The 22,215-nt window shown below is 33.6% G+C and overlaps 3 protein-coding genes across 4 annotated transcripts; 2 read left to right on the forward strand and 1 right to left on the reverse strand.

The window, feature by feature from the left end:
* The first annotated feature begins 1,812 nt into the window (after positions 1 to 1,812).
* Positions 1,813 to 7,246, forward strand: LOC104889902 (non-structural maintenance of chromosomes element 4 homolog A). Its single transcript, XM_010675238.4, has 7 exons — positions 1,813 to 2,454; positions 2,551 to 2,631; positions 4,545 to 4,791; positions 4,913 to 5,006; positions 5,673 to 5,889; positions 6,223 to 6,314; positions 6,669 to 7,246. The coding sequence occupies exons 1-7, from the start codon at positions 2,202 to 2,204 to the stop codon at positions 6,798 to 6,800; spliced, it is 1,116 nt and encodes a 371-aa protein (XP_010673540.3). The 5' UTR covers positions 1,813 to 2,201; the 3' UTR covers positions 6,801 to 7,246.
* Positions 7,247 to 8,024: 778 nt separating this feature from the next.
* Positions 8,025 to 12,116, reverse strand: LOC104889901 (enoyl-[acyl-carrier-protein] reductase [NADH] 1, chloroplastic). 2 transcript variants are annotated; one of them, XM_048643835.2, is made up of 13 exons: positions 11,875 to 12,116; positions 11,357 to 11,614; positions 10,556 to 10,665; positions 10,389 to 10,444; positions 10,223 to 10,307; positions 10,061 to 10,108; positions 9,607 to 9,681; positions 9,413 to 9,524; positions 9,222 to 9,273; positions 9,081 to 9,132; positions 8,924 to 8,981; positions 8,481 to 8,579; positions 8,025 to 8,389 (listed from the first exon to the last, which is right to left on the reverse strand). In XM_048643835.2, the coding sequence occupies exons 2-13, from the start codon at positions 11,598 to 11,600 to the stop codon at positions 8,235 to 8,237; spliced, it is 1,146 nt and encodes a 381-aa protein (XP_048499792.1). In that variant the 5' UTR covers positions 11,601 to 11,614; positions 11,875 to 12,116; the 3' UTR covers positions 8,025 to 8,234. The 2 variants fall into 2 exon arrangements, with proteins under 2 accessions (XP_048499792.1, XP_010673539.2); XM_010675237.3 differs by having other exon boundaries at positions 11,357 to 11,667; positions 11,875 to 12,115.
* Positions 12,117 to 15,015: 2,899 nt separating this feature from the next.
* Positions 15,016 to 21,299, forward strand: LOC104889899 (protein NRT1/ PTR FAMILY 7.1). The gene is made up of 6 exons (XM_057394187.1): positions 15,016 to 15,259; positions 17,782 to 17,816; positions 18,187 to 18,367; positions 18,843 to 19,060; positions 19,280 to 19,839; positions 20,420 to 21,299. The coding sequence occupies exons 1-6, from the start codon at positions 15,016 to 15,018 to the stop codon at positions 21,297 to 21,299; spliced, it is 2,118 nt and encodes a 705-aa protein (XP_057250170.1).
* Positions 21,300 to 22,215: the final 916 nt, after the last annotated feature.

Genomic DNA, 22,215 nt, shown 5'->3' on the forward strand with positions numbered 1-22,215 from the left:
GTTGACCCGATAACTTTCAGATCAGGTTAGGGTTAGTGATATTGACCCGAAAATATAAACAGATCAGGTTCAGGTTGGGGGTTTTCAACCCGAATTAACTTGACCCGAACACGAACCCGACCCAACCCGACCTGATTGACAGGCCTAGGAGGGGGCATGAAGATGATGGTGGTGTGGAAGGAGAAGTGAGGAGAAAATGAAAAATACAAAAATACGGTATTTTATACAAATACAGGGCGTTACAAGGAAATTCTAGGGCGTGATTTAGCAAATGAGTACATAAATTAACTATATAAAAAGTAATTATATTATACAAAAAATTGATTATATAAATCAAAACTCACTATGTCATAAGATTCTCGAATCCCGATACACAATAAGTTATTATAAACTCGGTCCACAGTAAAAGCTAAAGCTAATGCTACCTGTCAAACAATATGATATAAGACTACCAACTTAAACCAACATTTTAAATTTCTAACCAAGGATGTCTTAACCTAGTGGTTAAGATTGAGGAGCTGTGAACGATAGGTCACAGGTTCGAATCCCCTCTCTCCTTCTTTGTACTTTGTACCGCCTTCGTGGCTCATATGAATCAAAACATTTTAAATTTCTTACTTAAACTACCATATAAAGTGATTGGGCTTATAAACCCAAACTTACCATAGGATAAAAAGATTGGGCCTTATGAAGAGATTGTGCAAAAAAAAAAAAAGAGGAAGACACTGCTACTTTTTTTTTTTTTTTTGTTTTTGAGGGGTTACAGACTGCTACTTAAAAAAAAGTAAGTAGGCAGTAAAAGTCAAAAGCGCGGGAAAAACTACCCTCCAACAAAAGTAATTTTTTTTAGCACCCTACACTTGTTTTCCCTCCTAAAACAAACAGAAGTCAAAAACATTATCCTATCACCCAAAAAAAACAAAAAATAAAACAAAATCTTTCTAATATACCACCTCAATTTTTTTTAGTTGCACCATTAGTTTTTTATATCTATCGTGACAATTTTTTGAAGTGCCACAAAACTAAATGGTGCTAAGTCATCTTTTCCCATACCACATTTATTTAAATAAACAAAAAATCTTTAATATCCCTTTTATATTCTACTTGCATAAATTACCGTGACAAAAGAGAAATGGGAACTATATTTTTGGACGGAGGGAGTATATATTTAAAATCCAAGACAAATAAATGTCATGCTGCTCCATATAGTCTATATCATCCACACAATCAGACGAAGCATTAAACAATAAAAATGTGTGTTTCAAAACTCGAATAATCTCTTATCTAATATGCTAAGAGCAACTCTAATGGTGCAAAAAAAGGACTTGCTAGCAATTTTGCAAAATACTTAGCTAGTTGCTTAACCATTGGAGCACAAAATGAAGTTTTGCTTTGTTAAGCAAATTGGCTCTATAGAGCAAATTGGCTTAGCCAATATGTTGGGTCCCATACAACAAATAATTTTTCAATAAATGATAATTTATATATAAAAAAAAGAAAAAGTGATTGTGGGACCTACCTAAGCAACAAAATAGTTTAGCTAAACCATTGTGGGAGTTTTGGCTTGAAGTTGAGTTAGCTAGAAAAATCTATGTGGCATTCTAAGCTAACTTTCATTTTGCTCTACCATTGAAGTTGCTCTAAAGCACTATTAAACTATACTACTGAGTTAATCTTTTTCTGGGTGAAAAATTATTTAAGGATAAAATAATATTTCCATTTTCGAATACTTCAAATGCATTTTTTTATTGAGGCACATATTATCCGGAACACGAACTAGTTACTCCCTCCGTTTCATTTTAATCGACACACTTACACTTTTCACACATGCCAATGTAAAACTTTGAGGATATATATCTTTAGTTTTGTATTTGTAAAAATTATAAAAAGTACATATTAATAAAATACATACTAAGACGAATCTAACAAGATCCCACATGACTATGTTTTTATTCACGTATAAATCACAAACGAGGGTCAAAGTGCAATTTATGAATAGTGTAAAATGTCAAAGTGTGTAGATTAATATGAAACGGAGGGAGTATTAAACTACTATAACCCTAAAGCTTCCCGCGCAAGCCAGTAACTTCCATCAACCCCAACTCTCCTCCCCACTCTCTCTCTCCCTCTTCAACTTCTCTCTCTATTTCCTTGTTTTTTTTTCTCTCTATATATCAAAATCATTTCCTTAATCAACTCCAATGGTTAAACGAGAGCCATTAATTACACTAAACGAAAATATGGCCGTCAATCAAACAGAATTCCGGTCCACAAAAACCGAGTCAGTTAACAGAAATAATTACATGAACCGGACCGATCATATTCAAGAACCACCACCAAAGCGTCGCCGGTCCACTCGACCTCGCGGAAATGGCGAAGAATGGGTTCAACAATCACCAGCGGACCGGAGTATTATCCGGTCTCATTACCTTGTTGTCAAGAATATCATCAATGGTGCTTAATTTATATTTTGTTTAACTTTTTAATTATTTTGCGTTTTTTAAAGGTTTTCTTATGTAATTGTTTTTTGTATGGGAAATGGTTTTGTAGGGGAGAAAGAAGAAATTTGCAAAGGTGATTCTTCTAGGTTCCAGAAGATTTTAGGAGAAGTTGACAAGTTGCACGAACTTGGTAATTTTTTTTACGGTTACATCTGCAATTTTAACGAATTGGAGTAGATTTCGTCGTAAAGCTTACTAGTCTTATATGTACAGAATGCGTGTAGAAGTGTATTGCAAATTAGATTAGTTCTGTAATGGTATATTTGTATCTAATAACTTGAAATTAGAAGTGTAGAAAGTTTAAATACGAAAAGCTATCTTTACATTTAGTTTTTTTTTTTTAATGGTTGTTCATTTTAAATGTGATATATATATATTTTTTAAATGAAGTATTTAGTTATTTCCTATTTTATTTTATTTTATTTTATTTTTCATTTTCCTATTTTTGGTCATATATGAATATGAAGTGGTGGGTGACTAAGGCTTTGTTCTTTTGGACAGGACTGAAATGAATTTGTTGAACTGAAACGAAATAAACTTAACTAAGGCTATGTTTGGCAAAACTGACTGAAATGGAGCTGAAACTGATAAGGTGACTGAAACTGATTAGGTAGCAGCTGAAACTGTTAAGGTGCTGAAACTGATAAGCTAGCTGATTGCATAACCTGTTTGGTAAATTATTTATGACTGTAGCTGAAATTTATTTTTAGACTTAAAAACATAAAAAGAAAATATTTTTTTAGGCTTAAAAAGATAAACAGAAAATAATAATAATATAAATTTCAGCACCTGATCTCAGAAGCTATATTTTACTCCAACTCAATTTCAGTCAAATTTTGGACTTAAATTTTATTTAAGTTCCTCCACCAAACACCACTAATCATATAAGGTGACTTAAAATGGTAGCACCTTATCATTTAAGTCACCTGAAATGCTTCCCCAAACAGAGCCTAAATTGAAGTAAATGAAACTTGTGAACTGAAATAAATCGAAGTGAGATGAATATGTCTAACTAAACTGTTTTAAATTCTTATTAATTCAGTCCAAAATTATTAATTCAGTCCAAAAGAATAAAGCTTAAATGTTGTAGTATCAATTATGAAGTGTGCTTTAGTTGGAAATAATTGAGGTTAGTAATTTCATACTATTTTTACCGCAAATGGTGGATTGGTGGTCATTATCTTTTATTTTTTTATTTAAGCAAGGATTTGGTAAAAGGATGATTTATTGCTAGCTTATGTTTTTTAGTTGGTTTGTATGTTGGGGGTGGTAACATTTAGTAAATAAAGTACATTTCATTGAAAATAAGTTCAATTAGTAAAGATAGGTGTAATTTAGTGAAATTAAGTAGACTTATGAGAAAATCAATGGAGAACCAGAAAAAAAACATATAATTAGGTGAAAATATATATTTAATTCATTAAAATTTTATTTTCAATCAATAGAAACCTCTTAATTGTCTTGATATAATATGATATGGCTCTGTTTGGCATTACTAGCTGAAAATAAACTGAAACTGATAAGTTAACTTAAACGGATAAGTTAACTGAAACTGATAAGTTAACTGAAAGTCTGAAACCGATAAGGTGCTGAAACTGATAAGGTAACTGATTAGTTTAACTGTTTGGCAAAATTAGTTGATAAATTATTTTAGCAAAATTAGTTGTCAAAATTTTGGAAAGATTTTCCAAAATTTTAGTCATCTGATTGTGAAAAGGTAAAATTTTTAACTTATCATTTGTCATTTTAGCCACCTGAAATTTTATTTTAGATGCTCCCCATAAACTACTAATCATTTTAGCATCTAAAATATGTTAGCACCTTATCATTTAAGGTAGCTAAATTGCTTCCCAAACAGAGCCAGAAGTAATTTTCTAGCCTATTTTTCTTCTTCACCTTAAACTATATAGTGCTAAACTACTAAATAGAATTGAAGTAAAATTTTTTGCTAATTAAGCTTATGTTGTGCATTATTTGCTTTATACTTATGTGGGAAATACTTTGTGACTAAATTGGTTGTTTATATTTGCTTGGAACTTTCAGTTACAAATCCAAGAGAGCAAATAACAGATGCTGAGACACTGCTAGACATGGCCAACACTTTGGTTACCACAGTGAGGTCATATTCCAAAGATGGGTTTACCCCTTCTGATTTTATAAGCTCTTTGATTCGCGAATTTGCAGCTGCTGGTAGACAGGGCGTTGAAAATGACCGTGTTTCAATCAAATGGGACGCCATTGGTGTTCTTGTTTGCCCCATTTTCAAGAAAGGTCTAGGCTGTCCTACCATGTATGTACTGAATCTCTCTGTTGTCCTGCAAAAATAGTTGAATCAAAGTTTTTCCGGGTTTGTATTTCTATGATGGTGGCTAAATTGAGGAGTGATCTCTTATGTTTTACTTTTACAATAGGAATGGACCGATGAATACTCAGGTGAAGCAAAGAAAGTTTGCTGTTCGTAAGAGGCGAACGAGGCTGACTGGTTCTGCTGCTAAGCCTGAACAGGTATAAAGCTGCAGTAATCACTTTCTTATTTTGGATGTTTAAAGATGGTTGTAACATACCTTTTTTGGTATCTAAGCTCTGTTTTTCTCTCTTCTTCACATGAGCACCTTTTATATCTCTATCTCTTCCTTATCACATGGTTTGCTTACAATACCGTGCATCTCCTGTGTGTGGCGACTAAAAAATCGGAGGAATTATGGTCAAATCATGGTACATGTCATTGCACCATTCTCACCAACTTTTGCTGGTTGCAACTCATTTTGTCAACTTTTCACCTTACAAATTAGAGGAGTGGTATTAGCGAACATAGAGTGTGGATCCCTTGGCCACACACAAGGGAAGATTTGAATCTTTCGGCATATGTAAGAGCAATATGGCCATATGGGTAACTTTGCGATTCAATAGGGTAGTATCTTGGGAAGGAAATGGAGTATTGCTGTGAAGATAAATATGTCGTGTGACTTGGGTTCATACTTCGCGTTTAGATTATCCATGTTGTCTCTTGTGGAAGTGACTTAATGGGCACTTGCATGAAATATTTATAGCAAAGACTATAGTGTTCCTGATTATTGAGTATGCTTCATTGATTCATTCATCATATATTATATATATATACTACTAGAATTTAAAGGCAACTGATCTCATTTACCCCTCTTTGTATATCAGCTTGAGAACTCCGGCTCAGATCAGAAAAAAGACACAGATAAGAACATGGCAACCATGTTTAACATCTTGAGGAGCAAAAGGAGAGTCAGCCTTGAAAACTTAATTCTGAACAGGTTTTCATTTGCACAGACAGTTGAAAATCTGTTTGCTTTGTCTTTCCTTGTGAAAGATGGCCGCGCTGAGATAGCTGTTAACGACAAAGGGACTCATCTTGTTTGTAAGTCCACACACTTCTTATTCATTCGTCTAAACATCTTTATTATATAAGGCAACACATGGGGGACACCAAAAAATAGAATAAGGAAAAAAAAAAATAGAGGACAACTAACTGTTTTTTTTAATGAAAAAGGGGGAAAGTAGGACATTTAAACTAAACATCAATTTTTTGAGAAAATAAAATGTAAAGACGATTTTTCTTCCCGATTAATTTTATTTTCTATTGCATTTGTTATCACACGTTACCGCACGCATTGCGTGCATGTAAGACTAGTTAAGTTCTATGTCTAGCTCTCCTGATTTTGATAAAGTGTCTTATTGTTTCTGTTTTCAGCACCTAAGAATGCTCCTCTCTCGGATTTGGTGGCTTCTGGTCAAGTCTTATACCACCATTTTGTCTTCAGATTTGATTTTAAGGACTGGAAGGTAAGGGTTTTCTCTCTTGTCAGTCAAAGTTGCTACATGCTGAAAGATTTCTGCTTTGTAAATGTTGTATTTGGTTGCAAGGAATATTATTTCTAGGGAAATTAGTTTTCTCAATGTCCCTTGTTTGGTTTTTTGAAGGGTGAAATTTTCTTGTGTTGAATAATACAAGGAGAAAACATTCTCTCTACAAGGAAGGATCTCTTTAAGATGATTCCTGAACGGGCTGATATCCTTGAAAACTGTTTGAAATGTTTTCCTCTAAGCCAAACACAGCTTTAGGATCAACCTTCTGTTCACAAATTGGTAATGTTTAAAAGCCTGACAATATCTTCTGTCTCCTAAATTTTGAAACAGTTGATGGTAGATTCAGTGGCGTCGGGAGAAGAGCTAATGCCTCATAGATATCAAGTGAGCACCCCTCTGTCTCAGGCAGACGCAGTGCCCAATCTAACTCCGGTCGCAATACCCACTACACAAGTTGCATAAGTTCAAAGTAGCAGAGGGGACCAAGTTATAGAACTTCAGCAGCATCATGCTGATGGTGGGTAGATATTTTTGTGCAGCAAATAGCAACTAACAAACATAGTTTTGGCCTTTTGGAGGCATTTTTTGTGCAGTGGCTTGTGACATATAATTATGCCGAGTTCTATTAGTTCTCCTAACATTACGTACTTCCTAACATAATAACTGCAACAAATCGGTATTATTTATGAGATGTAATATATTTATTTGTAGCAGTTATTATGTTACGGAACGGAGGAAGTATATTACATCTAGTTTACTGTGTAAGTAGCTAAGTATCCATAATGTGAACTGGAATATTAGTGTAAACGTCTAATTTTCGGGAGCTAGTGATTTCGAGCAAGATTTTGTTGTGACAGTTTAATGAATCCATGTTTACTTGAGCAAAATTTACTTTGATGTGGGTTTTATACGCTCCTTTTTTCCCTAGTTAATTTTTTTCTCAACTTAGTACTTCTATTTTTCTAGTACTTGTGATTCGGCAAAGCAATAAATGAATTTGATGCTTCAATTTTTATTTTGATGTTCAAATTTACGACTTGATCATTAATTTCTATCATAATAAAATCTGCATAATAACTAATCTTGCTCTTTCAAAAAAAAAAAAACAACTAATCTTGCTATAATTTTTCTTAGGATAATTTTCAAGCATACTACCAACAAAACCCATTTTTTTTTATGTAAAGAATCAAGATACTTTGAAGTTAGAAATACTTTAAAAAAAGAACAACAAAAAAGCCTCAATTACTTGACACAACCCCCTTCAATTTCAAAATTCAAGTGATTTGAAATTTTTGAAATTGAATTAAATAAACCTGAAAATATACACCCGAATTTTCATAAAATGTGAACATCAGAAAACAATTACTTAATTATTACTTAAATTGTGAGTAGTTTATCCAACAACCGAATTTTTGGCATATTGAACTTATTAGTCCTTGTTAGAGATTTTAAAACTTACCTGAATTTATTAGACTTTCTTTTATAGATGCTTCAAACAATATTTTAAATAAACTAAAAGTAATCTGAACTTATTAGACCTTATATGAACATATAAGGATTGAAAATAAGCTAAACAGAACATGATTGTACTATATATTATACATCTATTATTGCCTTATTCTTGTAATTTGTAATTCAGAGTATATAAATTATTGAGTCGCTCCAATCAAATTTAAATTTAAAAAGTGGGAGAGCAATATAATGTGATTATGTGAGATATTCTCAACTGAAAACAATACTATGATAAAAATTACCTACTCCAAGTACCAATCCTCAACACACGAATTTGAAGTACAATACAGTACATTAAGCTTCCTACTCTCAACTCCCAAGTACCCATCCTCAACACAAGAACTAACAAATGAAGATCATAACACGAAGGTGATGCTAAGAAATTTAGAGCTGGTCTTTAGGAATGTCAAGATTCTCAAAAATAGGACTATCTACACCTACTCCCATGGCATTCAGACCATTGTCGACGTAAATTACAGCACCTGTTATAGCAGATGCCAAAGGTGACGCTAAGAAAGCAGCCGCGTTTCCAACTTCCTCTGCACGCGTTATATGACAAGCTTGTCAGTAGAAGATTGTGTAAATCAATAGTAGCAATCAAAATTCTAGCCAATCCCTAGTATATATTACCTGCAGATAGTTCTTTTTGCAATGGAGCATTTGCTATAGAATAGTCAATCATCATATCAATAAATCCAATAGCCTTTGCAGCACGACTCCGAAGTGGGCCTGAGGGAAGACATTGTCAGATGATCGATGATCAAGTTAACATCTACCTCACGTAATGTTGTCAATGTTAGAAAAATCCGGGAAAGTTGATGCTTTTGTTGGTCATAAGGAGTACAGAAAGAGTCGGTAGCTATACCAAAGGACTGAGTAGCGGGGAAATAGAAGGGATTATCAAATATTGGATTTTTAGTCAAGTATCAGGGACACAATGGTCATTTGAAAACGTGCTATCAAGAACATTTCGGAGACACACTCACAATAGATAGGGAATTTTTGAATATTTGCAAGTGATCGGATATTTTTTTTTTAATTATGGACTTGTACTTTCAGGGTATGAAACTTACCAGCTGATATTGTGTTCACTCTAATCCTGCGTTTCCTACCCGCTTCAAAAGCCATTACCTAAGCCAATCAACATATTATTAGTAATGCTAGTAACATCAAAACAGCCATTATAGGATGGTTCCTCTAGAGATCAACAAAAATAAAAGAAATGCTGACCTTTGTATCACTCTCTAATGCAGCTTTTGCAGAACTCATGCCTCCACCATAACTACGCGAGAGGTGAGGAGTCAGAAAATACATTCGAAGGGAAAATAAAGACATAACTTGAGCATAGTAAGAAACCAAGAAGGAACATACCCAGGAATAATCCTCTCAGAAGCAATGTAGGTGAGTGACAATGAAGAACCACCTGCAAACAGCAGAACATGCAATTAAACCCTCACCACCACATACAGTACAAAAGAAATTTGTTCACAGCCAGCAAAGAGAAAATTGTGTAACTGGGAAGAGAAGAGAAGTGAAAAAAAATAATCCAAAGAAGATAATACCTGGGTTCATTATAGGAAGGAAATGTTTCAGCAATGAAACATAAGAGTAGCTTGAAGCAGATATAGCCGCTAGGTACCCGTTCCTTGATGTTTCTAAAAGAGGTTTGGTGACCTATGGATAAGTTTGTTACAGATCAGTAGGTAAATAATTGGTCATAGAGATATCGAACTTAATATGTCAAATCAATACCAACCTCAGGTCCATTGGCTAGTGAATGCACAAGGATGTCAATGCTACCAAAATCCTGTTTAACTGATTCAACAACTTCCTACAAGCATGAAAAAAGATTTAAGTAGATAAGACATAATTCTCACGTTCAAATATATCAACACAAAATGCAAGGGTTATGTCACCCATGAGTTTGTGACATATAGAATCACAGAAGCAGGAGGAGCAACTTGAGGTAGGAGCAATTTGAGTTGGGAATATGGGTTAACGGTTTCAGGTTTGGATTCAAATTATGCTCAAAGATAAAATAATAAAGTTCAACGTAATTGCACAAATTGATAAACGGGACAATCATTGGATTAAATTCAAGTAGTTTGGATCGAATTTCTCTAAGTACGTCATGTCAGGTTCAGGTGGACTTAGCAGTGGGGTTACGAAGTCAAGTATGCTTTCCTAGATAACGGAAAGATATTACAAACCTTGACAGTCCAATTGCTAGACCCTGCATAACGCTTGTTGGTTTTTATCTGCAATGGATCCATCATCGAAGAGATTAGAGACATGGTCTTATGTCTAATGATTGTAACAAATACCAGATCAGACATAAAAGCAGAGGGAAATCACGAATTGTCTATCATTACCTCTTCAGGAACATCTTCAAGAGTATCAAAGACTGCATCTAGAGGATATACTTTGGTGATCTCCATCAAGGAACCATCAGGCAACCTGAAAGCACCACAAGATGAACCCAACTCAGACTACTGATATCATAAGAGCTGAAAAGGCACTAAACAGCAGAAATCTTACACCCGTGATTCATCAAACTTCCCACGTCTTAGACTTGTTTCAAAAATATTCAGTGCCTGTTAAAACATCATTAAAAAAATTGAGTAAAAAGATTTAAATGAAAAGGCATTAAGCCTTTTAATCCTCGGAAGAAAGCAGATGACGGTCTGTAGCAACGAGTCACTTACAGGGACCCAAGTGCCAACAAGAATCTCAGCACCAGCAGCAGCTAGGGATTTTGCAATTGCCCAACCATATCCATTATCATCAGCTACGCCGGCAATAAATGCCCTTTTACCTGCAAGTAGTCTGAGTTACATGTTCTAGAAATATCCATAAGCATCAACAAGCTAAGACGGAAATGATCCAGCATCCCGCTGCTCTTTGTTTGGGGGGGTTCAAAAGAGGATAAGAATTTCTAATTCTTGAACTCCCTAGACTTGGTTCTCATTATCTTGATTTTCTTTCCTATTAGTTGCATTTTTCATACAAACACATCATCATGTCACTTCATGAACAACAATACTTGGACACCATGTTTTGTAGCCGGTACTAAATGTTGGTAATGATAATGAATTTACGTGTAATTCTATGAATACATTACCATACAAATTCCCATGATAATAGAACTTCATCCTTAAACATACGTCTTTTTCCATAAAGTTCACTTACACTCGTTATCAACTCTAAAGTGGTAACAAATTAAAATGGAAATCCATGTTAAAAATAGGTAATTGCTAATGAATAAGAGTTACTATGAACAATCAGCATGACAAAAGTTTCACAAAATAACGATAAAAACCCATCACCACCTCTTATTACCACCTACCAAACGAGCCGAAACCCCAATGCATTCATCTAATCATAAAAAATCACTACATATTCCACAACACTATTCCCTTCTACAATGATCAACAACATCCACAAAGCACAAAACTACCATGATTAGCAAGTAAAATCAGCAATACAAAAATCCATCAAAAATAAACCTTTTAAGTTAATAGGCAATCCTCCAACAGGCTTATCACTAGATTCCGCCATTGCCTTAATCAAACTCGAGTTCGATTTCGACGACGCAGCCGAGAAATTGCGCTGAAAGGGCTTTAAAGATGATATATGACAAGCACTACTAAGCTTAGCAAATGAAGCCTGTTTCAAATCAGCACTAAAAAATGCAGCACCAGCCTTCATAACTTGGCGTTGCGCAAAAACACACGGCTTTACTGCCGCCATTTGTAACCCTGATGCTGTTGAAACCGCCATTTTCAATCCAATTATTCTAATTATACCAAATACTAATCTGCAAAAACCCAACAAAAAAAAATTTGAAAAAAATCCAAAAAAAAAATTACAAAAAACCCATATAAAGAATGTAATCAAATTATAGTAGGATGAGTTTAAGGATCAAAAGCAATGAAATTTAGCAAGATCTTAATATAAAACACAGACATTATAAATTGAAGCAAAAATACAATAAAATGAAAACAATGTGAGGGATCTGAGTTACCTGGGAGCCAATGTGGAGGAGAGAGAAAATGAAGAATTGGGGTTTTCGATGAAATCGAAGTTATTTGTGTCAATTAGTTGAGAGAGTGTTTGTTGTTTTTGTTACAGTAGTGAGTGAGTTTGAAGGGGGTTTAATGGGGAAACATAGGTTGTGTCGAAGTGGAAGAAGAGGAGAGAGAAAATAAGGAGAAATAAAAGAAGATGGGTGTGGGTTAGATGAAGAGTTGGTATTTTAGTTGGTATGAAAATTTTATGTTGAGGGTTTATGGATTAGTCCAAAATGTAATTGGATCTTGGTGACTTTGGTTTAATCAAGTTTTTGTATAGTTTTGGGAAGTGGTATGGGCTTATAATGGCCTCACTTAATGTTTTGATTTGTTTGTTGGTAAATTATTTGGGCTAACTCTAGTGAGAAGCTTAGTGTTGGCATGTTTGTTCTAAGGATATTACGACGCGTATGATGTACATGCGGATGTGGTATATTCGTTTTTCAGTTGCAATACTTTGATATTTGTATTGTTTTGATGGTAAGTCGGTAAATCTTGGACTAATATGTAGCAGGGCCTGCACTTGGCCGGCACATGTACATGCGGATGTGGTATATTCGTTTTTCAGTTGCAATACTTTGATATTTGTATTGTTTTGATGGTAAGTCGGTAAATCTTGGACTAATATGTAGCAGGGCCTGCGCTTGGCCGGCGCCACGTGCACGACCGCGCAGGGCCTCGTAAGTTAGAGGGCCTCAAATTATCTCCTCCCTCCCGGTGTCTAGGTGGCATTAGAACAAAGATACTTTTTCATGGATTTGAAGTGGGAGAGTCCATAGATTTTGGATATGGAAGAAGAAATGTAGGGGGAGAGACCCTCTTAGATATTACTCAGGCATAGACTTGAACCTTGCAAACACATGGTAATCGGTTGTTGTTATTATTTACTCCCCTTTCCATATTCCAAGGTAATGGTGTTACTCACTTAGCTCTCCAAAACAATTAAAGTCTTAGCTCTCTAAAACAAGGGTATTAATACTCAAGTGAAGCCATTAATTTACAATAATTAATTCATTTTTATTTTTTTAGCAGACATAATACACAGTTAACTTTCCATATTGCAAGGTGATGATATTAATACACAGTTAACCTTCCAAAACAAAGTCTTAAGTGAAGCCATTAATTTATAATAATTAATGTGATTAACTTTAATGTCTTAGAAGACATAATATATATATATTTTTTTTAAAGGTAGAAGAGATAATATTGGAACTTTTCACAAGTATAATTTTTTAAAGTGATAGTTTTTTACAACTTACTTTAAGTAGAAAAGTGTATATACATACGGATACACACATGCACACTTATATATGGGCCAATTTTCAATAAAATGCACAGGGCCTCCAATATGCTAGCCCCGGCCCTGATATGTAGACTTAAATTTTAGTAAGATCCATCTTGATAATCAAAGTCATGTATTAGAAACAATTAGAGTATAGCAACTAGAGAAATATTCATCTGGATATTACGACGCGTATGATATACATGCAGATGTGGTATATTCGTTTTTCAGTTGCAAAACTTTAACATTTGTGTTGTTTCGATGGGAGGTTGGTAAATTTTTGACTAATATATAGACTTAAATTTTAGTAAGATCCATCTTAATAATCAAAGTCATGTATTAGCAACAATTAAAGTATAATAGCAACTAGAGAAATAGAAGCAACGTGATATAATTATGATTATTAGGGATCCTTTGTAATGTAACTAATGTTGCATTTGGAGTCTTGCTTCCTACATAAACTTGGAAGTACATTTTTATTTTTTTGTTGAAAGTACCTGTGACATTCTGGATAATGGTCATTCTCAGACAACTCCTACATTACACATGCATGTGACACTTAAGATAAATGCATTATTGTTTATAGTCCTATTTTAATATGTGCATTTCTAAAATATGTGCATCTTCTAAAATGTTGACTACAATGAAAATAAATAGGATGGTCTTATAAAATGGTCTTCATTAGTCAAACTACCATCATAGTTTCTATTAGTAAGGAGAAGTACTTTATTAGACCGACACTTCTAACAAGTTAATCCGATCTAACTACATAAGCAAGGCACCTTTAGAGTGGGAAAAAAGGTAATGCATTCCCCCAAAAAGCCTCAACGAGTGTGAGCAAGATTATAAAGATACTTTTAATTAAAGTTACTCATGTCCTTACTAAGTCCATACAAAAAATATCAAGCAAAAAAATAGTATAAATTAAATTAAAGAGTCCAATTAATAACCAAATTCTCCCCAATCTTGTCCCATACTACAAAACTAGAGAGATGATAACATCTAACAGTTAGATGTGTTAGATATAAGTTTTCATATAACATATATTGTTCGTGTATATCACTTAGATTTTTTGTGTATGTAAATATATTGTTTGTGTTATTTTCCTCTTATTTCTTATAAGAAAAACAACCAATAGTTTTACATACGCAACCAATATTTGTTATATACACAAATAACATTTGTTACACGAAAACTTGTGTTAGATATATCTAACTGTTACAAAACTATGGTGATTTATCTGACACAATGTTTTTTTATTTGCAGAAGTATAATTTTGGGGACAGAAGAGCAGTCAATAGAGGTGGAGTAAAGGAATGAAAGAGAGAAGAGTGATAAAGAGTAAATAAACAGTTTAGAGAGAGAAGAAAATCTTCAAAAGAGGAAGTTTAAACTAGGTTGTATCATGCCCAGGAGAGGTTGAATGCACATGTTATGGCAGCAAATTTCTTGAAAACGTTGGAGGAATATGGTATGTACAAGAAGCAGGTAACATTCTCTTCAACTATTATCACACATACAGACATACTTCCTCCGTTTCATATTACTCGCTACATTTTTCATTTGATCAAAGACTCTTAGACAATTTTTGGAGAAGCGAGAGGTAGAGAGTAAAAAGAAAAGGGATTCATGTGAGAGGAGAGAGTAAAAAGAAAAGGGATTCATGTGAGAGGAGAGAGATAGAGACAGTTTATTGCCCAAAAAGGAAGTGTATTGCCCAAAAAGGAAGTGTAGCAAGTTATGTAAAACTTCCCACAATGAAAAGTGTAGCGAGTATTATGAACGGAAGAAGTATGATAGTAGGTGCAGCTCAATGGACCAATTAACCACCACCTGGTGTGCTGTATTACATGATGATAATGGGAAGGTTATTATGGCAGCAACAAAGAGGATTGAGGCTAGCTGGGATGCTGTTATGGCTGAAGTGGCAGCAGCTAGATACGGTTTGCAGGTTGCTCGTAGATGTGGATTTGATAAAGTGTGGCTTGAGGGGGATGCTCTAAGTGTGGTCAAGGCTGTGCAGATGGATCAAGGGGGTGTGCTCCAATTTCTATGCTGTATGATGATAATAAAAAGTTGTTTCAATGTTATAGTAGTTTTTATTTTTCCCATGTTAAAAGAATCGGAAATACGGTAGCTCATTTGGTGGCAAGGACGCAAGGTGGAATATTTGTGGGAGTTCTGAACTAGTTTGTATGGATCATATTCCCCAAAATGCCATACCTTTGGCGAATCTTGATTTGGAATAATATTTCGACCTAATTTTCCCTTAAAAAAAACTATGTTGTATCAAGAATGAAAAACAAAGTATGCATCGCATATCCTCCATAAAGTAAACTTCCTTCTTCTAGAATGAAATCTTCGTAATACTGTCAATCGGTGCCAAATAGCTAGCACCCCTCCATTATTCCCCATTTTAACTCCTCGGCGACTAACAATTCCTCCCTACTAACAGCATGGGAGCCCTCTCTTCAAGAAAACATTTAACATCTACAATTAGAAGGTGACAATATTCTTGTTATCAACGTTATTAAAGGCGGGTGGTCCCCTCCTTAGATCGAATAGCACATATATTCCAAGATATCAAGATTCTACTCAATTCCTTCAATAGGCGGAATATTAGATATATCTATATAGAAACAAAATCAAGCGGTGGATTGGATAACAAATGTCGATTATCTAGTTGCATCTGTTTTTTATATTGACACTAGTACTACTTCTGCTCTACATACTATTCCTGTAAACGATGATATTAGTAGCTTCTCTCATGGCAGAAAATTATATCCCTTTATTTAAAAAAATGTTGTATCGCTTAAAAATTATAAAATATAATGAGTTTTTAAGTGATAAAATATACTTCATCGTTTTCTTTTAGTTATACTCCAGAAGCCAAAGTATTTTTTAGGTGACAATAGAGGAAGTATATGATTTTAAATAATATATATTAATGCTATATAAAGAATCAACATTTTTATTTTGTGCATATAACGAGCAATTTTTTTAGGGGAATATAGCGAGCAATTTAAACAATAATAGATAATAACAGTAGCTTTTTATTCTTCTTTTTGGGGAAAATATCTTAAACAATGACCACTTAATTGAGTATATAATCTGTTTAATAAATCTAGAAGATTATATCTAATTGCTTAATTTAAAAAACATATCCACTTAATGTCAATATTGTACCACAAAAAGCTCACTTATGAGTAGTAATATGCTAAATTTAGAAATCTTATCAAAACTAATATTTCCCAAATTTCAGGAACACTCACACTAATTAAGCATCCAATGTGAAAAATACTCAACAGGATCTGATTGAATTTTTCTCTTTGAAAATTTAAGTTTAGTCAGAGAAAGTGTGGGAGTATTCTTAGGGAAGTTTGTTACACTTCACAGCTTATATTAATCAAACTCATCTCCTAATCCAAATTATTATTAGGAGAGTTTCCCACCATCTATAAAAGAAAACTTTTTTTTTTCAGAGAACGAAAAGAATTTAAAATTTGGTGGTGTAACCATAAATGACAATAGGATTTATTGGGTCAGTACATAGTGATATTGAAGGTGGAGCGATTGCATTGAGGATATTAGTGGTAGTAGTGGTGATTAAATTGAAGCAATTAATTCATTTTCAATTGAAGTTGTCATCGCCATCTCCAGAGTGTTTTTTCCTGATTAACAAAGTTACACGAATTTCAATTTGTGCAAACAAAGTTAAAAAATAAATTGGAGGTAATTATTTATCCATTTATTAAAGTAATAACATCATAATTGCTCATAGTTGTTTTTTTAAAGCTATTTATTAATGTTCATTATATTTTCTATAAAATTATGCTCTAATTTTTTTCAAATATGGCGAGGATTTGAGTATTTGGTAACTCACTCGAATAATGAGTCATGTATAAGTTAATCGTTTACTTGGAGTTATTTTTCTCTCTCTATAATTCCTTAGCATTTTATGTTTCTCTCATCTTACGAAATTCTTTCATGCATAAGTTAATGACTCGACCCTATCTGGATATGTATAGAATAGACAATACTATTGAAATTGATCTCATTTTTGGATTGTTATTGAATTTCGTAGTAACGAAACAATAATAGTTTAATTTTTATAAAATTTTGTTTATCTGGAAAGATCGAGTAAACGAAGTTTAAATTAGATTATGAAATTCACTAGATGAAAACTATAATCAATCGTGGTACAAAAATATTAAATAACAAAATAATTTGTTCGCTTGTGATAGTAATTTAGAGCTAAAGTCTTACATAATCTTCATATTTAAAATCTTATATAACCAATTAACTAGAATCACTACTATCCACGTTTAGATAAAAAGAAGAGAAATCATATTATGCAATTAGTGACACAAAAACTGCCACTATTATCGCAAATAAAGAGGTTTTCATTATTTGTATCGATGGAATTGTTTGAAATAATCAATAATGAGATTAATTGTACATGTCGTTTTTTCGGATCTGTTAGACTTTGTCGAATGTTGTTCCTATTCTTGCTCAACCAAAACAAGTATATTTCATACTTCTTGTTCAATTTATTCACAGGATTAATTTCCAATGGCAGCAACCCCTAGCGACGTCCCTGGTATAGCTGAGAAGGTTAGTAGATGCATTTTGTTTGAAATAAACTCTATCCATCAACAAATTATAAATTATAATATGTGTTTTTCTACTATTAACTCGTAATATAAGTGTGCAACTCTAACACGACGCTGATACGTAGAGGAAGAAAATATATTTATGCATTTAGGGAGCTCTTTTGTAATTTATGCTCTCTTATAGTTTACTTTTAATATTTTGTCCAATTCTAAGGTAATGTTCTTATATAGAGGAAGTAAGTGTATGATTGCATAGAGAGAAATTCTACTTTTGACGTATGTTTATTCATTTACTAGTAATATGTATGTCCAACTCTAACATGATACTCGTTCCTTATTATATATCTTATATAAAATAATGATTGATATAGGCAAGGGAAGATGTAATTCAACAGCGTGATGAACTAGACACCCAAGATAACAACAATAATGAGGTGAATAATAACAATGAAGGGGAAAATGTTAGTTCTTCTCCTACAACTCAAACAAATGAAGTTACCCCTTCTATTAAGAAGAGAAAAGGAGGATGGTTATGTGCATTCATCATCTTAGGTATCAATTCTCTACCTTTCTCTATGTTCACTTTTTGTCATCGACTAACAATATGATGAGTTCTAGCTATATAATGCTGGTTTTAAGAGAGAATTATAACAATAGTTGCATTTGATCGTGGAGTTGGAAAGCTTTGCATAATATTAGAAAAATATATTTAAACAAAATAATAAACATCATTGTTTTCACTTATAAGGATATACTATGTCCGTAACACTTTGACTTTTTGTAATCAGAATTTTTGACTTACATAAATAAATCGAATTCATCATGCAAGATGTTATTCAATTTATCTCAATGTATAATATTAGATAACATTTCTTGTATAAATTAACTAACATATAGTAAAAAAAATTAGTAGCATGAGCAAAAATCAAATTATTGCAACTAAAAGATGGACAAAGTAGTTTTTGTATATATATATATACAAATAACTGCGTATTTTTAAATAGTTATATGTATTTTTTTGATGTAGCAAACCAGGCATTAGCAACATTAGCATTCTTTGGAGTTGGTGTCAACTTAGTGTTATTCTTGACAAGAGTACTAAGACAAGACAATGCTTCTGCTGCCAACAACGTCAGTATTTGGACTGGCACTGTTTACTTGTTCTCTCTTGTGGGAGCCTTTCTTAGCGATTCTTATTGGGGTCGTTTTTTGACCTGCACTGTTTTTCAACTCATTCTTCTCATGGTATGTCACCAAAATTCCTTTTCCTTGCATTGTCAATTCTTCGAAGTACAAATCTAATCAACATCTTCTACTCATATATAATATTGCCCATTTATAAAATAGATGAATCGATAAGAAAGAGAAGCATTTTATTTACAATTAAGTATATCATATTTGCTACTTTTTGTTGACAATACAAGTTGCTAATGACCTATTACTATTGTGATTTATTTTGGCCAGGGGTTGGTGCTACTTTCTATATCATCGTGGATTTTCCTGTTGAAGCCGAGAGGTTGCGGTGATGGTAAATTGGAGTGTCATGAAACGTCTATAGTAGGTGAAATAATCTTCTACATATCAATCTATATGGTAGCATTGGGATATGGAGGGCATCAGCCAACCTGTGCCACATTTGGGGCAGACCAATTCGATGACTCTGATCCAAAAGGAGAGAGCTCAAAAGCAGCATTTTTTTGCTACTTCTACTTTGCACTCAACTGCGGATCCTTATTTTCCAACACTGTATTGGTGTATTTTGAGGACAATGGTTCTTGGACTTTTGGCTTTTGGGTATCAACTGCTTCTGCTGTATTGGGAGTTGTTCTTTTTGTGGCTGGATCTCCAAGGTATCGGTTCATTAAGGCGCACGGTAACCCTTTGCCACGCGTCGCCCAGGTGTTTGTTGCCGCGTATAGGAAGTGGAATGTGCAAAGAGCTCGTCCAAATGAGCTTTATGAAGTGGAAGGTTCTGAGTCTGCTATAAAAGGAAGTAGGAAGATTGTTCATAGTGATCATTTTCGGTACGCATAAAAGCTCTATGATTTTTTATTTTAATTGCTTGTGCATCTTTAGATAAGTTGGCATAAAAATAGTAAGAGATGGAGTATAAAAATAATGTCAAACTTATAGGAAGAGACAATGGTACTTTACCTAGTATTCAGTCTCATTGTCGGGAGGGGATTTGAATGAAAGTATCAACTTCGTAGGATTTAAATGAAAACTCGAATCTTTTTTACAAGAAATGAAATAGGTTCGTTACATAAATGTTGTCAAAGTGTTTCTAGAACTATAAGTAAGTGTGGCATATTGAGTCTATTTTTTATTTTACTTATATTTCTAGAATAGATATGCGTTCTAACAAATATTTATTGTTTATAGAATTTCTTTGTGGCTAGTTTGTTAGCGAAAGATTCATGTAGTCATACTTACACTTGGTATATCTTAAGATTTGATTTGTTTTATTATGTTTTGTTAAATTTTGCAAGTGGACAAAAATTATTAGATCAGTCATACGTCATGATTTTGGGTAGATAAAATTTATTAAAAGTTGTTTGCTTCTTGAAATATTGAAGACTGAATCAAATGAGTACACAAATGCAGGTTTTTGGATAAGGCAGCCACATTAACACAGCAAGACAATTTGGGACCGAAGAATCCATGGCGCATTTGCACAGTCACGCAAGTGGAGGAAGCCAAATGTGTCCTAAAGCTCCTACCTCTCTGGCTGTGTACCATCATCTACTCAGTGATCTTCACTCAAATGGCTTCCCTCTTTGTTGAGCAAGGTGATGTCATGAACACGAAAATCGGAAAGTTTCATATACCTGCAGCAAGCATGTCAATATTCGACATTGTTAGTGTTCTAATATGCACAGGCGTTTATCGCCATATCCTTGTCCCCGTACTTGGAAGACTATTAAAAAATCCTAAAGGATTAAGCGAGCTTCAGAGAATGGGAGTTGGTCTACTCATTGGTATGCTAGCCATGTTAGCAGCAGGGATCACTGAAATTGCACGGCTTAAAAGTGTTGTCCCAAATGAAAGAAGTAGCACACTTAGTGTGTTATGGCAAATCCCACAATATGTCCTAGTGGGTGCATCTGAGGTTTTTATGTACGTAGGACAACTTGAATTTTTCAATGGACAAGCTCCCGACGGTATAAAATCTTTCGGCAGCTCGCTATGCATGGCATCAATGTCTTTTGGAAATTATGTTAGCAGTCTACTTGTACACATGGTCATGATATTCACCGCGAGGGGAGATAATCCCGGATGGATCCCTGAGAATTTAAATCACGGCCATATTGAGAATTTCTATTTCCTAATTGCGGGACTTACAATTATCGATTTTATCATATATTCGTTATTTGCTCAATGGTACAAACCCGTTAATTTCTTGGAAACTAGTCATAAGTCGGAGGTGGAGACCAAATTTGATGGAGATGTAGTTGAAGATGAAGTGATCACCAGAAGAGCATAAACATTCAAATTTAGGCTCCTAGGATTTTCAAATCAAGGTTTGTTTGAATAATATTGTGGTTTGATTCTTCGCTCAAGTAGGGGTGTTGAGTGCTTGAGGCATTGTCAATCATCCCAGTAACTAAGCTAGTTTGTTCTCTTTAGAAGTTTAATGTTCTTTCGTAGCATTTTGAATAATGCATGTATATATGTAGTAGAGTATAGTCTGTTGGTAGCTCCTCGAACTTGTTTTCATTTTGTTTAAATTAAACATCAGGTAATTTGTTTGTTATTTGTGTGACATTAATCCTGTTCGTAACCTAATTAGTACAAAAGTTGGCTTGATGATTTTGGCCTGAATATGTATATTTATACCTCGTCTAAGTGACATCATTCTTGGATGAAGAAAAGTTCATATCTACTCTTTGAATAAACAGTGAGTATATGCATGCTTAACCAGTGAATATAAGCCTTTAATATTAATATTATTTATAGGAAAATGCTATATGCAATCCTAAAGGTTGCATATAAGAAGCTTTAAAAAAAAAAACAAGCATTAACTAATCATTTATTGCATAAATTAATGCAAACTTACGTCATAAATTGATACTCCCTCCGTCCCATAATATAGTGCTTGCATTCCTCTTTGGGTGTCCCAAAATGTTGTGCCTATTTCTTTTTTATCAATTTGTTTGGACTATATTATCCTTCATTTCTACATAAAACTTTCCAAAATACCCCTACTTTCTTTTAAAATATGTTCCCCTATTTATTGTTTTACACCATTCCAAGGCATATTTATTGCTCTTTCATTTTATTTTAAAGAAAAAAGAAGAAAAAAGCTAGTTCCAAGACAAAAACACCCAATAAACATTCACTTAAATATATATTTTTGTGAAATCCTAAAACTCTTTCCATTTTTCTTAATTCTTGTGAAA

The sequence above is a fragment of the Beta vulgaris genome, chromosome 4 (genome assembly GCF_026745355.1).
Source record: "Beta vulgaris subsp. vulgaris cultivar EL10 chromosome 4, EL10.2, whole genome shotgun sequence".
Classification (NCBI taxonomy): domain Eukaryota; kingdom Viridiplantae; phylum Streptophyta; class Magnoliopsida; order Caryophyllales; family Amaranthaceae; genus Beta; species Beta vulgaris.

Coding starts and splice junctions, on each gene's coding strand:
- LOC104889902 (XM_010675238.4), top strand. CDS start 2,202: ATGGTTAAACGAGAGCCATTAATTACACTAAACGAAAATATGGCCGTC. Junction 2,455..2,550: donor TGTCAAGAATATCATCAATG/GTGCTTAATTTA, acceptor ATGGTTTTGTAG/GGGAGAAAGAAGAAATTTGC. Junction 2,632..4,544: donor TGACAAGTTGCACGAACTTG/GTAATTTTTTTT, acceptor TGGAACTTTCAG/TTACAAATCCAAGAGAGCAA.
- LOC104889901 (XM_010675237.3), bottom strand. CDS start 11,630: ATGGCGGTTTCAACAGCATCAGGGTTACAAATGGCGGCAGTAAAGCCG. Junction 10,308..10,388: donor AAGTTTGATGAATCACGGGT/GTAAGATTTCTG, acceptor TGGTGCTTTCAG/GTTGCCTGATGGTTCCTTGA. Junction 9,133..9,221: donor TCTGAGAGGATTATTCCTGG/GTATGTTCCTTC, acceptor CCTCTCGCGTAG/TTATGGTGGAGGCATGAGTT.
- LOC104889899 (XM_057394187.1), top strand. CDS start 15,016: ATGGACCAATTAACCACCACCTGGTGTGCTGTATTACATGATGATAAT. Junction 18,368..18,842: donor ATGTGCATTCATCATCTTAG/GTATCAATTCTC, acceptor TTTTTGATGTAG/CAAACCAGGCATTAGCAACA. Junction 19,061..19,279: donor TTCAACTCATTCTTCTCATG/GTATGTCACCAA, acceptor TATTTTGGCCAG/GGGTTGGTGCTACTTTCTAT.